The sequence below is a fragment of the Rhineura floridana genome, chromosome 8 (assembly GCF_030035675.1).
Source record: "Rhineura floridana isolate rRhiFlo1 chromosome 8, rRhiFlo1.hap2, whole genome shotgun sequence".
NCBI classification, from domain to species: domain Eukaryota; kingdom Metazoa; phylum Chordata; class Lepidosauria; order Squamata; family Rhineuridae; genus Rhineura; species Rhineura floridana.
The window spans coordinates 7015896-7033793 of record NC_084487.1 but is presented as its reverse complement, the minus strand read 5'-3'; the positions used below and the strand labels follow the sequence as shown (position 1 = coordinate 7033793).

The window sequence follows — 17898 nt, the reverse complement described above, 5'->3', positions numbered from 1 at the left end:
TTCACAACTGGTTGGAAAACCGTACTCAAAGAGTGGTCGTCGGTGGCTCTGCTTCGGACTGGAAGGAGGTTTCGAGTGGAGTGCCACAGGGTTCTGTCCTGGGGCCAATACTCTTCAACATTTTTATCAATGACTTAGATGATGGGGTGGAGGGAAGCCTTATGAAGTTTGCGGGTGATACGAAACTGGGAGGGATAGCTAACACAATGGAAGACAGGAGTAAAATCCAAAGGGACCTAGATAGACTAGAAAATTGGGCTGAAATTAATAAAGTGACATTCAATAAAGACAAAATGCACGGGTACAGGATGGGAAATACCCAGCTTAGCAGTAGTGCGTGTGAGAAGGACCTTGGAATTGTAGTGGATCGCAAGTTGAACATGACCCAGCAGTGTGATGCTGCGGCAAAAACGGCAAACACGGTTTTGGGATGCATAAACAGAGCTATAGTTTCCAGGTCGAGGGAAGTAATAGTCCCACTATATTCTGCATTAGTCAGGCCTCATCTGGAATACTGCGTTCAGTTCTGGGCGCCTCATTTTAAGAAAGATATAGACAAGTTAGAGCGGGTTCAGAAGAGGGCGACGAGGATGATAGCCGGTATGGAGAACAAGTCTTATGAGGAAAGGTTGAAGGAACTTGGCATGTTCAGTCTGGTGAAGAGAAGGCTGAGGGGTGACATGATTGCACTCTTTAAGTACCTGAAGGGCTGTCACATAGAGGAGGGTACAGATTTGTTCTCTGCTGCCCCAGAGGGTAGGACTAGGTCTAATGGTTTTAAGTTGCAGGAGCGTAGATTCAGATTGGACATTAGAAGGAACTTCTTGACAGTAAGGGCAGTTCGGCAATGGAACCGACTGCCTAGGGAGGTGGTGGGATCCCCTTCGCTGGATGTCTTCAAGCAGAGGCTGGACAGCTATCTGTGGGAGATGCTCTAGCTGTGGATTTCCTGCTGTGAGCAGGGGGTTGGACTCAATGGCCTACAAGGCCCCTTCCAACACTATGATTCTATGATTCTAGTATTATGAGAGAGGGAGAAGAACTTTTCTCTATCCACTTTCTCAATGCCATGCATAATTTTATACACTTCTATCGTGTCTCCTCAGACCCGCCTTTTCTCTAAACTAAAAAGCCCCAAATGCTGCAACCTTTCCTCATAAGGCAGTCGCTCCATTCCCTTGATCATTCTGGTTGCCCTCTTCTGAACCTTTTCCAACTCTATAATATCCTTTTTGAGATGAGGCGACCAGAACTCTACACAGGATTCCAAATGTGGCCGCACCATAGATTTATACAACAGCATTATGATATCGGCTGTTTTATTTTCAATACCTTTCCTAATTATCCCTAGCATGGAATTTGCCTTTTTCACAGCTGCCACACACTGGGTCGACATCTTCATCGTGCTGTCCACTACAACCCCGAGGTCTCTCTCCTGGTCGGTCACCGCCAGTTCAGACCCCATGAGCGTATATGTGAAATTAAGATTTTTTGCTCCAATATGCATAATTTTACACTTGTTTACAATTGTTGCACCCTCTTCCTGTCAGGAGAGCAGCCTAGCCTCAGCCACTGGCCAGATAAAAGGCAGCCCCAAGGGCCTGTTCCCACCTCCCTACCAGAAAGAACTCTGCTCCAACTCTACCCTAGGACTGCAAAAGCAAGAGGAAGGATACTCTGGCCCCTAACGCTAGCCGAAGCCTCTGAGTAATTCCTTGTATTCCTACCAATACGCTTCCGGGCCAGATTCAAAGTGTTGGTCTTAACCTATAAAGCCTTATACGGCGCGGGACCACAATATCTGTTGGAACGCCTCTCCCGATATGAACCTGCCCGTACACTGCATTCTACATCGAAGGTCCTCCTCCGAGTTCCGACTCATAGCGAGGCTCGGAGGGTGTCAACAAGAACTAGGGCCTTCTCGGTGGTGGCCCCCGAACTGTGAAATAGTTTCCCTGCTGAGGTGCGCTTGGCGCCGACATTGCTATCTTTTCGGCGCCAAGTTAAAACCTTCCTCTTTTCCATGGCATTCTAATTTAATTTTAATTTAGTTCTTAAGTTTGCTGTAATTTATTCTGATTTATTATTTTTATTTATGCTTTTGTTGTATTATATTATGGAATTTTATTGTTATATATTTGTATTCTTGTTGTACACCACCCAGAGAGCTATGCTAGTGGGGCGGTATAAAAATTTAACAAATAAAATAAATAAAATAAATTAAATGTGTTGCAGCTGCCTTGGAGATCATGTGATCAAAGGGCAGGGCACACATCTTTAAAAGACGAATAAAAACAACGACCCAAAGGTCCACCTAAGACATATAAACAGGCCTCCGCACCTGCCTGGCTCTTCTGTTCAGTAGACAAGAAGCTAAACCACACCAAAGCATAGCAGGCTGAATGTACTATGGAGGATCGTAAAGTGGCACATATTGTTGAATGGTTGCCAAATTCTATGTGTCAGAGAAGATGTATGAGCTTGAGGTCCATTCCTGATCTTACTGCATGTGGAGGGGTGGGTGGGGGAGAAATATCTCAGACTCTGAGAGATTGTTTAGACAATGACAACCAAGTGGGTCCATCTGAGATGTCAAATCAAGCTTAAGCTGCCCGCCGAAATGTCAACCAGACAGAGTGGAATAACCTCTCTTTTGCACACTTACCAGTTAAGATAAATATACAGCTATTGTAGGGCAGAGGCTTGCCTTTTCCCCATCCTGAACCCCTAACTGAATTATCATAATGTTACTTGGCCCTGAGGGTAATGGGAAAATAAAACGCCATCCCCAGAGCTGCCAAGTTTCCTGCATTCAGCCCTTGAAATTGCAGTAGAACAAAAGAATCCAAGGGAAATGCAAAATGTAATTACTCAATAACAGCCCAAACCCTTCTGCCTAAAGCCAAGCTCTTCCTGTAATATTGCACTTTCATCTTTCCCCCCCTTTTCTTCCTTATGTAAACTTTTCATTATGAACAAGACATCTTTGTAATATAATTATTCTGGTTATAATGCAACTGTGAATAACATAACACCTGCATTAGAAAAAAGCAGCAGGGCTTGGTAATGTTGTTTTAATATAATTTGCGTACTGCAGGAACTAGTTCAACCTGATCATTCAGAATTCGATCAATGAGAATTAGTGTCTTAAAGGGAGATAAACCATTTGGCAATTTAGGATTTGATCAATGCAATTTGAGGCCCCAAAAACATTTTTTTAAATCATCAGGTATGTTTTGGAATATTAAAACAAACCCATGCAGTGCTGAAACAGGCAATAAGGAGGTATCACAGTGAGAATCACAGACAATGTACAGTTTCAGATAAATTCTAGATAAACTATGCAATGTGCCCTCTATTCCTCTTAAAAGGGCAAATTAGCCATTAAGACTACTCAAGCCATATCTCATGCAATTCAAAAGGACTAACAGGAAAACAGGAAGAAAAAACACGCAAAGAGAGAGATCACAGAATCATACAGTTGGAAGGGGACTATAAGGCCATCGAGTCCAACCCCCTGCTCAATGCAGGAATCCAAATTAAAGCATTCCCAACAGATGGCTGTCCAGCTTCCTCAAATGCCTCCAGTGTCGGAGAGCCCACGACCTCTCTAGGTAATTGGTTCCATTGTCATATGGCTCTAACAGTTAGGAAGTTTTTCTTGATGTTCAGTCAAAATCTGGCATCCTCCAACTTGAGCCCATTATTCCATGTCCTGCACTCTGGGATGATTGAGAAGGGATCCCGGCCTTCCTCTGTGTGACAACCTTTCATGTACTTGAAGAGTGCTATCATATCTCCCCTCAGACTTCTCTTCTCCAGGCTAAACATGCCCAATTCTTTCAGTCTCTCCTTATAGGGCTTTGTTTCCAGTCCCCTGATCATCCTTGTTGCCCTCCTCTGAACCCGTTCCAGTTTGTCTGCATCCTTCTTGAAATGCGGAGACCAGAACTGGACGCAGTACTCAAGGTGAGGCCTAACCAGTGCTGAATAGAGGGGAACTTCACATAATTTGGAAACCATACTTCTGTTAATGCAGCCTAATACAGCATCTGCCTTTTTTGCAGCCACATCACACTGTTGGCTCATATTCAGCTTGTGGTCAACGGCAATTCCAAGATCCTTCTCACATGTCATATTGCTGAGCCAAGTATCCCCCATCTTATAACTGTGCATTTGGTTTCTTTTTCCTAAGTGTAGAACTTTGCATTTATCTCTGATGAATTTCATTCTGTTGTTTTCAGCCCAATTCTCCAGCCTATCAAGATCCCTTTGAATTTTGTTGCTGTCTTCCAAGGTATTAGCTATGTCCCCCAATTTTGTATCATCTGCAAATTTGATACGCATGCTCGGTACCTCCTCATCCAAGTAATTAATAAAAATGTTGCAGAGCACTGGGCCCGCTCACTTCCTCCCCCCAGTTTGAAAATGAACCATTGATAATCACTCTTTGAGTACGATTGTGTAGCCAACTGTGAATCCACCTGGTAGTTGTTCCATCCAGCCTGCATTTAGCTAGCTTGCTAATCACAATATCATGGGGCACTTTGTCAAAAGCTTTGCTGACGTCAAGATATATTATGTCCAAAGCATTCCCACAGTCTACCAGGGAGGTTACCCAAACAAAAAATGAGATAAGATTGGTTTGGCAGGATTTGTTCCTGATAAATCCTGGCTGGCTGCTAGTAATCACTGCATTGTTTTCAAAGTACTTACAGACTGACTGCTTTATAATCTGCTCCAGAATTTTCCCAGGGATTGATGTCAGGCTGACTGGTCTGTAATTTCCAGGTTCCTCCTTTTTGCCCTTTTTAAAGATAGAGACAACATCAGCCCTCCTCCAGTCATCCAGCACTTTACCCATCCTCCATAACTTCCCAAAATGATAGCGGTTCCATGGGTTCTTCAGCCAGTTCCTTCAATACTCTAGGATGGAGTTCATCGGGCCCTGGAGATTTGAACTTGTTCAAAGTGATTCGGTATTTCTTGACCATTTGTCTATCAATCTCAAGCTGCAATCCTGCCCCTTCAACTTCACATTTCCCAGGAGGGTCATAGACCCTCTTTTGGGAGAAGACTGCCAAAGTAGAAATTGAGCACTTCTGCCTTTTCTTTGCCATCTGTTATCATTGTGCCAGCCTCACTGAGTACGTGTGCCACCATTTCTTTTCTCTGTCTTTTACTATGGATGTACCTGAAGAAAGCTTTTTTGTTGCTTTTGGTATCTCTTGCTAACCTCAGCTCATTCTCAGCTTTGGCCTTCCCGAAGCCATCCCTGGAATTCTGTGCTACCTGTCTATACACTTCCTTTGTGGTCTGGCCTTCCTTCCACTTCCTGTATGTGTCCTTTTTTGTTTTCAAGTCATCTCTAAGCTTTCTGTGAAGCCACATTGGCTTCTTCTTCTGTCTTCACCTTTTTTCCTTGACAGAATTGTTTGCCATTCTGCCTTTAAAAAATTGAATTTTCCTTAGCATGAATTTCTATTTGTAGATAGGGCATTCCTGGTTGGGGACATTCCTGGTTGGGGATGACTCCTACTGGTCATGACAGGCAAGGTCTCTAAACTTCTTGGTCTCCTCTCCAGGGGGAGGAATTGTCCCTCTCTCTCCAGACTGAGCTAACAGAGCAAGAACAACTCCTCAACCCCTTATCGCCACCCATGTAGTCATTCTTTGAGCAGAAGCCTGTACAAGGTAATAACTAGAGAAAAGGCAGAATAGACTAGAGAATAGACAGAAACAGACAACTGGGGATAACATCACACCGGAACAGAGATACACATTACCAAACATTGGGTGAGAATGTAAGGCGCCGGCAGAAGCCCTAAGCCCCAACCCCTTGCTCCAGAAGGTCATAGCAGAGGAATGGGAGGTGGGTGGAATGTCCTCCAGCCCTATCTACAAATAGAAATTCATGGTAAGGAAATTTCCACTTTTGCTAGATAGGGCTGGAGGACATTCCTAGTTAGGGACATAACAGAGCAGTATACTAGTACACAGGGTGGGATTCCTCTGTCTAGGTAGGCAACACCTTCTGAAGCACCTTCCTACTAAACGCAGCATCCGCTGAGGGAAATGAATCTATTTTGTAATTCCTGATGAATGTGTGAGGAGAAACCCAAGTGTCCGCCCTACACATATCCACAATAGGGAAACTCCCTTTACCTGCTGCTGATGCCGCCACTCACTTGAGTGTGCTGTGGTGCCCAATGGGGGTTCCTTACCCAACGCCTCATATGTTTTCGCTATAGCCATTCTTAACCATTGGGAAATAGGTGAGGTTGTCACCTTACAGCCTCTCGATTTTACCAAGAAAGACATGAAGAAGGCCTCTGACCTCCTAAACTCTAGTGTGCGGTCTAGGTAAAAATGAAGTGCCCTCTTCGCATCAAGGGAATGCCATCTATGTTCCTAAGTGCATGAAGGGGTGGGGCAAAAGGAAGGCAGAACCACTTCCTGGGACCTATGAAAAACTGAATTGACCTTGGGTAGAAAGGACGGATCTAGTCGAAGGACCACCTTGTCCCGATGGAAAATACACAATTGGGGGTCTGAGAAAAGGGCCCCTAGTTCAGAAACTCTGTGTGCAGAAGTAATGGACACCAGAAAAACTGTTTTGAAGGTCAACAGGTTCAGGGGGCAGGTAGCCATTGGTTTGAATGGTGGACCTGTTAGTGCTGTCAACATGCAGTTTAGATTCCAAGTGGGGAACCTATGTACTGTCTGGGGGGAAACAAGTGCAACCCCCTTGAGAAAATACTTGATTAGGGGGTTGGACGAGAGCAAAGGCTGGCCCAGGCTGAGTAGGATGCTACTACGGGCTGAGGCCTAGCGCCTAATGGTGGTTGTGCTCAGCCCCTTATCCAGACTCGACTGGAGGAACCTCAGGAGGACCTTAACATCCCTAGACAGTGGTTCGGCCTCATTCACAGAACACCAGGACAAGAAAACCTTCCATGTGGAGGAGTATACTCTGTTCATGGATTGTCTACTGGAAGCCAGCAGAGTGTCTAACACTCTCCCAGTGAATCCCATGTCTCTCAGCCAGAGCTGCTCAGCCTCCAAGCTGTTAGCTGGAACAGTTTAGAGACCCTGCCTGTCACGACCGGTAGGAGTCATCCCTAACCAGGAATGTCCGCCAGCCCTATCTAGCAAATTTTCTCTTTTAGAAGCTCTCACCCATCTTGGACTTCTTTTCTCATTAGGGTCACTTGCTAGAGAACCTTACTTACCATTTTTCTGAGTTTATTAAAATCAGCTTTCCTAAAGTCCTAAAGAGCTGCTTGTTTGTTTCAGCCTTGAAATACTTTTGTGGTAGGGCAGACAATAATGAAAGAGGCTACCTGGAAAGGAGTTAGGGCTGCAAACTATCCAGAAACTCTACAAATAAATAAAATAAAGCCTATCATACCTTGAATTAAGAACCATGGGTAAATGGTGCTGTTTCCCAGCTATCAATGACTGAGAGTTATGATGTATGATGCCTCCAAGATCAGAGCCACCTTGCCTCTGAACATCAACTGCTGGGGAGCAACAATGCAAGAGTGGCATTTCCCTCATGCCCTGCTCATGGGCTTCCCAAAAGGCATCTGACTGACCACTGTGGGATTAGATAGGGCTTTGGTCTGATCTAGCAGGGCTCTTCTTACATTTTTATTCATTTAATTAGTGCCATTTAATTGATCAGCACTGATTATGAAAATACTTTTTATTAACTATAGTAATACTAACTAATGATAATCATTTGAGTAGTGCAGGAACTAGCTCAACCTGATCTTTTAGAATTTGATCAATATGAATTATTGTCCCAAAGAGAGATAAACCAGAGAGTAAGTCATATATATCATATGGGTACTTATTATATACCTGAAGGCACTCTCTCCTCCCCCATCCCCAAACCCAGTCTTAAAACCAGCAGGAAAGTCCTTGCTCCAAGTGCCATTTAGATGAGATGGAAAACATGCTGCTGTCCAGCGTAAGGCCTTCTCAGTAAAGCCACTCAGGTTTTCAAGTTCCCTCCCTGGAGAAGTTCACAAAGCCTCTTTTCAGTTGAGTTTTTTCAACAACTGAACACTCCCCACCCCACCACCGCTGCCTTTTTATGAGCATGGGATGGTAATTATTAGGGGGGTTGTTGTTGTTGCCTGCTTGATATGAATCGCATATTACTGATGGATTCACTGACATTTTCAGACTGCATGTGGTTGCAGGCCTCTTCAATTGCCTATCTGGTAGACAGGCAGTTAAATTTCACGTATACATATATTAATTTAAAGTTTTGATCCTGTGGGGCACAGGAGCAACACGTGCATGCAGAGAAAGCCACAGGCCTTTGTAGACCACTATTTTCCCCATTCCCACTGTGCTCAAGAGAATGAGTAACTTGCATGGCCCAAATATGGAGGGCTGGATAGGCGTATGAGAGGCACACAGAGAGCTCCTGTTCACTGTAATATCTCTTGTGCAGCCTTCATACACTGATGATCTCTGGCTGGTGGAATGATGGGGGGGAGGGGAAGCAAGGCACTATCAAGTCCTGCACCTACACTTGATTGTATTTAGCTCACATATTCCAACAGGAATTAATACTGGCAGCATTTATCTAGTGGTATAATCACTATCAAAAGCAGGCCTAGCGTGTGAAACTTTGCTTAGAAAATGAAGCTGAAAGTGAATATATGAATGGAAAACTTACTAAAAATTCCAAGCATGTTTGCCATTATTAAGTAGAGCTGCTTGGCAACAATACCACAATTAGCTCTATTAATCTCACACTCCGAACTTGAAGTCACACTGACATGCAGCACATTGGTTTATCCATTTAACAGAATTATAAATTTAGCAGTTCAACCTTGTTTAATTCTCCTTTTACAGACAATTAAACAAGCTCTTTAAAGCACTTTTAGCTGAAAATTCTGTCCTCAGTCCTCACGTTCAATTAAACTGAACACGAAGCATCAAAAAAGCATCGACGTTTGGTTTTTCACTAAATCTTTCATAATTTACTTATCACACTATACTCCAAAAGACAGTTAAAATAACATCTGTTTAAATTAAACTCTCAGGAGCATAAGAATATACTGTGACTGTTTTTTAAATATACATTTATATATCCATCCAGGCAGACAGGAAGACATATTCTCTTCCCAATATTTCCAATATCCCAAAAATGGAAATAAGAAGATATTAATGGGTTGTAAGAAAATCATATGCAACAATGGGTCTTGAATTAACAGTAAAATAATATTCCCAGCAATATTTTAAATATTGTGTTTTATGACACTAGTTACAAGTTTTAATCATAAATTCACTCAATATAATGGATTATGGTAGCATCAAAACATTGCAGGCTGACTGCTTCTGTGCTCACGCAGACAGCAACAGCAAGTGTACATCTAGTCAGTAACCCTGTCCTCAATAACTTGAAATATACACATTCGAAGCAAACAGTATAAATATCTTCTGGTTTCAGAGTATACTGATATCTCTGCTAAAGGGTCATCTCACCCACTGCCTTCCTATTGCCACCTCTGCCCTGAAAGTGGAAATCATGCAAGCAGGAAGGGAGAAAGAAAGTTCTCCAGCTGAACAACTACAGGAAACATACAAAGAATAGGGAGGATGGACACACTGCCTTCCAATGACATACACCTCTTGATTGTCTATATATTTTTTTCCTGTAAAGGCAAATACATACATCCCGAGTTATGATGTGTCGGCAGCTGTATTTCCGAAAGTGCCCATAAGGACACAAGCAGTGCTTTCTGTCAGGTTATACATGAAGCATTTCGTACTGTGAAAGTTGAGCTTACTAAACAAAGTAATTTGCCCCCCACCCATCAACATTTCGTATTCATAGATATACTGTTCTGAACACAGAGGCGCTATTTAGTTGTCATGGCTATAGATTTGGATTGGACTGGTCCTTTTAAATAGAGAAAAAAATAACCTTTAAAAAAATCATTTTTATAAATAAGCCCCTAAACTACTACCATCATGTGCTGTCATGACCCTTTTTAATGTCTGAGAGCACTCAAACCCATGCATGTGCCAACTCTGAGCATGGACAGCATAAAAGGCTTATTCTGGAGCCACTGAAAGCTGAGTCTTAGATAGCCACACTGCAAAACATTTTTCGGGATATGGTAAGTTACAATTTTACAGCACTGATTGCTTTTCAAGACCATTAATCTATGCAAAAACTGAAAAGGGGGAGGGAGAGAAGACTCCTCAGAGACCTTCAAAATGCCCCTGCGAATTGGGCCTGAGAAACCACCTGACTCCTTTTGCAGTCCAGAAGTGTAACCTCTGAGGAACTACTCAAAAGGCATGCTCCATGTTTCCATATTACCACGACTGTGGAATGCCTCCCTTGCTAATTTTCAAATGCTTGCTGAAGACCTTTTTATTTCAGTGTGCTTTTAGCACTCCATTTTAATTTTCTGGTTTCTGCTTTTAATTTGGCTACTATTTAAACTGCCTTTTATTATATTTTTATGTGTAGTTTGTACTGTGTGCTTATTTAATTTTTTTTAAAGTTGGGGGGTGCTTTCTGTGGGTTAACAGAAACAGCAGGAATCATGTTAGCTCTTTATGCTGTGGAAACATGCCTTAAATATTTATTGATAGAGCTACCAAGGTGCATAGTGTATTACAATGCCTTTGCCCACCTGGAATCTTCAGATATTGTAGATTACAACTCCCATCAGCCCAGGCCAGCACAGCAGTGCTGGTCAGGACTAATGGGAATTATAGTCCAAAACATCGGGAGGGCATAAAGATGGTGAAGGCTTACAGTGCAAAAAATAGACAGGCTCCTGCCCAGTTGAGCTTACAAGAAAAAACACGGCGAAGAAACAGAAGGAAGGGGAGAAAGACACAGGTGAGGATAACTGGGGAAGAATGTGTGTTCAGTTCAGTTACATATACATAGGCTTCATTGAGGACCAGAAACAAGCAGTGGATACAACAAGTAAGCCTGAATAGACTGAAGCATCAGAAAGAAAAGAGGAGGTTGACTAGAGTTAAGAGTTGCCTTAAGGCCCCTTTATGATCTTTATCAAGTTATTAAGCAACTATAACACTATGCCGTTGTGGGGGCCAAGAGCCTTTCAGCAACAAGCAACAGCTGAGTATTGGTCTCTGGCTTCTATTGACAGTGTTTATCAGCAAACAGCAGGAAAACAGGGGTGGGGTTGGTTTACGTTTCTAAAATGAAGCCACAAAATATGATGGATGATGCTTTCCTGCAAGAATTAGCAGCGGCAAAAGGAAAGACCAGGGCAAAAGGTCAGAGTCACTCTGGTCCTGCAATTACTGGGTCTTCATTAAACCCTCCGGAGAAATAAAGCATATTTTACCCAACCTTCACCACAAGGGCAAAGTTAAATTACTGATGTAAACACCTTTCAAGCTATACAATAAATAAAGAAATTTCACCAATATGGATGAAGTCTAGTCAGAAGTAGCAATGTCATCTGAAGTACTTTTAAAACAAACAAAAAACCACTGTTTGATTAATACAATTAAGGATAGGCCCCTGCACATTGGTTTGCAGTCTAATGTAACCTTTGGCACCCTTACAGTGGCAAAGCCAAAACACCTCTTGCTGAAGTCCCCTACATTTACTAGATATATCTTTTTTTGAAGATTCTGTCCCATTCCTCTCAATACAGTATCGTACGCGTTAAGAACATGTGTCTGCTATGCCGAGTGCACAGTTCAGGTGATTTGGAGCATTTGTTTTAAGGCCCTTCCTGCAATAGCAATATCTGCAAGTCATTGTACTTCCATTTTTGCTTTCCTAGCACAGGCTGAACAAAAGCGAAATCAGATTCATGGTCTTAAAAAAACAGTAAGAAAAAAGAAAGAGGTCTTACTTGAATCTGGCATCTACTTCCTCAACAGCTTTTTGGTATTGCTCTGTAGTCACTTTGTAGAATTGTGAACTCTAGGAAGATGAAAAAAATAAGTGTAAACAATTGAACAAGTACGTACCAAATGATAAAAGCATTTTGGGGGGTGGAGTTTAGTAATTCTTAAGGCCCCAAAGAGACCCCACAGCTGCTTGCATGCCAAGTGCCACAGTTACAAATAGGAATGCATGGAATTTCCTGATGTTTATTCTAATTAGATAAAAAATATTGACTGGAAAGTAGATAACTAATTTGTTCCTAATCATTTCTCTTCAAACCTGTTGTTCTCCTGCCCCTACACTACTGTCACCCATTCAGCCTGCTCTTACCTGTTTCTCTTGGCCCCCTCTTCCCCTTGCTTCTTGTTTCCTAGGCTCAAAGCGTCCCTGCTTCTTCCACTCTCTGCCACTAGGCTCCCCTTTACCCCTAACATCCATGACATTCAGAGCCTGTGTCTCTTTGTCTTCAGTTTCAACTCTGCATCCCAGTCTTGCTCTGAGCTTTGTGACATCATAACAATTCAGCCAATAGAAAGATCAAATGCTAACAGCAGCTTCTGTTGATTTCACCATTGCCCATTGTTAGAGCTTGTTATTGTTGAGAAACTCTTTGGGGGGTATCCTTTTATTTAATTTCACAATTATCCATCTTTCTGTGACAAAAGTTGGAGCATTAACGTTTCATCCACATATAAATCTAGATCAAATTCCTAAATAACCTTCTTTTAAAAAGTTTGTTTCCTCCTTTGATTGTTCAATGATTTCGCCAGAGAGGTTCCATATAATTAAGAAGTGCATTGTAATTTCAATGCAGAGCACGGTTATACAGCAAGAGTGGATTGCAATCCTATACATATTTATTCAGAAGTAAATTCTACTGACTTCAATGGGAGCTACTCCCAGGAAAGTTGATACAGAACTGCAGCCCACATCAAACAAGACAGACCTATGCAGGCTTATGTCAGTTTTAGTTTTATGTGTCAAAACTCATGAATTAATCCATCTGAGGTCTTGGTCAGGTCAGCCACCTGAGCAAGGCATCATAACAAAGACAGCCTACTTGCATTTATGAGTGATAAAAAGGCATCAGAGTGGTTCAGAGGGACAAGCATGTAGATCAATGACAGTGCAAGTCCCTACATGACTTATTATTTATATTTTACTAGCAGCCTCATACCCAGTGTTTCTCAAGAATTCTAAGAAACAAAAACCTGTGCAGTTTGAAATCAGAGGTATAAATCAATGCAATTGTGAAAGGTTCCGTCTGCCATCTTGGTTCAAAATGGTGTCCAGCTGTATCCAAACATAGACAACAACCTTCTCCTTGATTTCAGGAACCATGGTGCAAAATTTAGTTACGATCTTAAGAAGGGTCCAAATGCATAGTGAACAAACAACTTTACAAAATATAGTAGATTAAAGTTTTCAACAGATGTCTGACAACTTCTGCAGCAACTACAGAGATGGAAAGGTGGACCTACCATGAGGTGTCCTTCTGGTCAGCAGGGAGTTAACAAAGAGTTAACTCTCTCTGGAGGCAAGGTCAAACTTCAGAAAAAACATTGCTGGCCAGCCATAAGTGGAGTAAACCCTCCCAGCTACTTCCAGTCATCCAAAAGCCAAGAACAGAAGAGGCCAGCCTTGTATCACTTTCAACTATAAAAGAACTTCAGAGAACAGATAAGAAACACTAAGAACAAAAAAACAAAGGGCAGAAGGAACAGGGATGTCCTGAGGGGCCCTAACTAACCTGGGCGGCAAATCAGGCGAATGAGACCCTCTGAGAGGGAAAAAAGCACCCTCCCCTCAAGCCGGGGTCACATAAGATGAAGCGTGCTCCACTCCCCGCTGACCAGAAGGGCATCTCATGGTAGGTCCAGCTTCCCATTCACAGTCAGCGGGGAATGGAGCCCACATAAACGGATAAGCAGTGATCACACCATCCTGGGCAGGAGGCAAACCTCGGCTAGGACTTTCTGAAGCACCTGCCTGCCATATGCATATCTGTCCACCTTGTAATGTGTACTGAATGTGGTTGGCTGAGCCCAGGCAGCTGCTCTATGGTGAGCTGAGGCAGTGGATGCTCACTTAACGGAGTTGGATGGAATGCCTGCTAGGGGAGAAAGAGATCGGGCTTTGTAGGCTGACACTACACAATCTCATTCCCAGTGGCTAATGGTAGATCTGGAAACTGGAAGCCTGTCATTCCACGATGTTGGGGCCAGACCCTGATCCAGGTCCTCTTGTAGAAAATTCAGAACCATGGGAAGACTCACCTCCCGCTCTGTGGCCCTCTTGCACAGAGGCCGTCTCTGGAAGGCTCTCTAGGAGAGCTCATATATCCTGTTAGTGGAACTATGATGGGAAGCCAACATGGTGGCAATAACTTTGTCTGACAGCCCCTCCCTCTTTAAATTGCACCACTCAGTTTTCAGGCATGAAGCCAGAACCAGGCTGGGTTGGGATGGAGAAGGGGCCCTTAAACCAGAAAGTCTGGGCAGATGAGATGCCACAGGGGACTGGAGCTGAGTTCAAGGAGATCTGAGAACCATGGCTGGCATGGCCAGTAAGGAGCCACCATCACTATCACCTCAAGTTCAGAGAGCCCTGACCCTGCAGAGAAACGTGGAAAGAAGGGGAAGGGGTGGGAAAGCATAAAGCAGACTCAGTGGCATGAGGCTAAAAGGGCATCTACATCCAGAGCTCTGGGGTCCCAATATCTGGATATGAAGGTTGTGGTCTGAGTGTTGGTCACGGAGGCAAACAGATCAATGCAGGAGCACCCCCCCCCCATTTCTGTGCTACGGTGAGAAAAACATCTCTGTTGAGGGACCATTCCCCTTGCAACATCTGCTCCCTGCTTAACCAGTTGGTCACCCTGTGTATTCAGGGAGCCCTGAATACAGATGGCTGAGAGGGAGAGGAGGTGACACTCTGCCCACTGCAAGAGGATGTCAGTCTCTGCTTGAAAGGGGGCTGATCGAGTGCCCCCAATGGTTTACATGACCCTGAGCCATGATGTTGTTGGTTCTTATGAGCACCTGGCGCCTGGCAACCAAATGAAGAAAATGAAGAAGGGCCAGATGAATCGCCCACTGCTCCAGCCAATTGATGAACTGATCCAATTCGTCCCTGGTCCATTTTCCCTGGGCTAGATGAGATTGACAAATACCCCCCCCCCCAGTCAGAGAGACTGGCATCCATGGTCATTACAACAGCTGATGGTTCCCAGAGAGGTGCCCCTATGAGGAGATGAGCTTGGGAGCACCAACAGAGAGAGAGGCAAATGTTCTCCAGAAGATAGATGAGTCAGGACTCCTGGCAGGCAATCCGGTCCTGGTAGGGAAGGAGAAGCCACTGGAGCACTAGTGCATGGAAACGAGCCCAAGGAACTGAGTCTATTGCTGCAATCATGGACCCTTGGAGATGGACAAGGTCCATCAGAGGCACTGAGGGAGCAGCCAGGGGCTCCCGTACCTGCAACAGAATCTTGGAGAGCCATTCTTGGGAGGTAAAAACCCTTTCTTGAGATGTATCTATCCGTAGCCTCAGGTGTTGAATTTGTTCAGCGGGTTCCAGACAACTCTTGCCCTGTTCATGATGAAGCCGTGAGCTTCCAGACACTTCAAAGAGGTTTGCATACCCTTTTTTGCCTGATCCAAGGAGGGGACCTGAATAAATAGGGACAGGTAGTGATAAACATGACCCCCTCCCAGGGTTCTCAGTTGAGCCACAATGGTCAACATGAGCTTGGTGAAAACCTGGGGGACTGACGATAACCCGAAGGGGAGAGCCTGGTACTGGAACTGGAGTTGGTTGTATGAGAAGTGAAGGAAGTGGTGATGGTTTGGTTGAGTGGGAATGTTGAAACAGGCCTCTGTGAGGTCCACCGATGCCAGGTACCCTCCTGGATGTATGGCTTCTACTATGGACTTGAGATTCTCCATCTGGAACTTCATGCATTGGAAGAACCTGTTCAGATGCTTCAGAATGGGGATTGCTCCAAATTCCCAATTTTTCTTGGCCATCATATAAAAGATGGAGAAGCCCCTTAATGAGTGTTGGTCCTCATCAACTGGTTTTATGGTGCAGATACCTAACAGACGTTGAATGATGTTCAAGATCTTTAGGTGTTTTTCAGGGTTGTGAGACACAGGGATCGGAAGCCAAAAATCCTGGGGAATTAAGGAGAATTCGAGGGAGCAGCCTGCTGGAAGGTGTCCTGGACCCACCTATCCAAAGCTGAACATTGCCACTCCTCCGCAAACTGCTAGAGCCTGGCCCCTACTTGGTGAATCTTGGCATCATGCTTGCATTTGCTTGGACTGGTGTCTGGAAGTCCATTGCTTTTTGAAGCCTCCACTGGAAGAGGAGGGACAGATCTGAGATTTGAAGAACTCCCATGAACCTTGAAATTGGTGCATGGTCCTCTGGACACAACGATAGCCCTTCAAACAAAACAAAAGGAGTGTTTCCGCATAGCCGAGGAACCATGCAGCATACTGGAGGCTGTCCATGGAGGAATCTGTGAGGAATTATACAGCCTTGGCTAATTTGTTGAGATCTGCTTTTAGATGCCTGGACCACAAGGGGACCTCTGGGAGGAGAACCCTGGCCTACTTGATGACTGCTTGAGCCATGAAGGAATTGGCGGCTGCAGCACGCATGACCAGCACAGCTGCCTCGTGGGCACAACAGAGAGCTGCCTCACTGCGCCTATCCACCTGGTCTGAGAGAGAATCTACCCCCTCTTTGGGAATGTCCATCTTGGTCCTGAGGGTGGATACAGGTTCATCTATGGTTCAGAGTCTGCATATTATTTATTTATTTATTTATTTTATTAACTTTATTTATACCCCACCGTTTTTCCAGATTGGAACTCACAGCGGCTTCCAGATAAAAGACACATACAATTAAAAACCTATCAAAAATAAAAGCATATAATACATAAATGAATAAGCATAAACAGATATAATTAAAAAATGAACTCTAGTTTAAAATAGCATTAAACTGTTTCTAATAATTAAAAAACATAATCATAAAATCAGAATATTAAAAAAATAAACTGGCAAGAACAGTATAACATCCTTTTGGGCCTATCCATGGCCGCCTTCGGAATAAAAGGCTTGCTGAAATAAGAAAGTTTTTTAACTGTCGGTGAAAGGACTGCAAGGAAGGGGTCATTCTTATCTCCCTAGGGAGGGAATTCCAAAGCCTAGGGGCCACCACCGAGAAGGCCCTATCTCGTATTCCCACTAGTTGTACTTGTGCGGATGTAGGTACTGAAAGAAGGGCCTCTCCTGAAGATCTCAGGGTCCGGGCAGGCACATAGAGGGCGATGAGATCTGACAAATAGCCTGGACCCAAGCCGTACTGAGGAGGGCAGGATATAGAGTTTCATGGAGAGGATGTGGGGAGCCTTAGACTTTGCTGGGCATTCCTACTCCTCTGATAGAATATTCTTAAAGGATTTAGGGATGGGCACTACCACTTCCTGAGTTTCTGTATGGAGGAAAACATCAGAGTCTCCCCCAGATGCCTGCCCCTGGTCCTCTGCTGGAGCAGCGGGCTCTTTGGGAAATTCTAAGTGCAAGGAGGCCATGGTATTGCATACCAGAGTAGAATAGGAATCTACCTGGTACAGGAGTTTGGGGGATAGGGATGGGGGGGAGTTTATCACCAGATAGCTTTCCATCCTCCCAACCAGAGAAAGAGGCCCCTCCTCCTCCGAAAGGAGAGTGGATCCGGAGGAGCCCTGCCTGGGGTCTCCTAGAGGAGAATGAGGAGGGGCGGAGTGGGCCAGGTGAACCTCTGGGAGCCTTTGTGCGTGTCCCTGGCCCTCCCTCCCCCCGAGCTGGCTGAAGAACAAGAGGAGGAGGAGGAAGACGAGGAGGCAGATGAGTTGCATCTCTACCTATGGCGGTGTGAGCACTGCTGATGACTTGAGCAGGAAATACAACATGCCAAGGAAGCAGCAGCCTCCC

General features: G+C 44.2%; 1 protein-coding gene across 2 annotated transcripts in view; it reads right to left on the bottom strand.

Moving 5' to 3' along the window:
• The window catches only part of CHCHD3 (coiled-coil-helix-coiled-coil-helix domain containing 3), a 320988-nt gene that overhangs the window by 62544 nt on the left and 240546 nt on the right, over positions 1-17898 (bottom strand). For both annotated transcript variants that reach the window (XM_061582659.1, XM_061582658.1), the window contains one exon: positions 11880-11950. In XM_061582659.1, coding sequence (XP_061438643.1) covers positions 11880-11950 — 71 coding nt within the window. The remainder of the gene's footprint in view (positions 1-11879; positions 11951-17898) is intronic.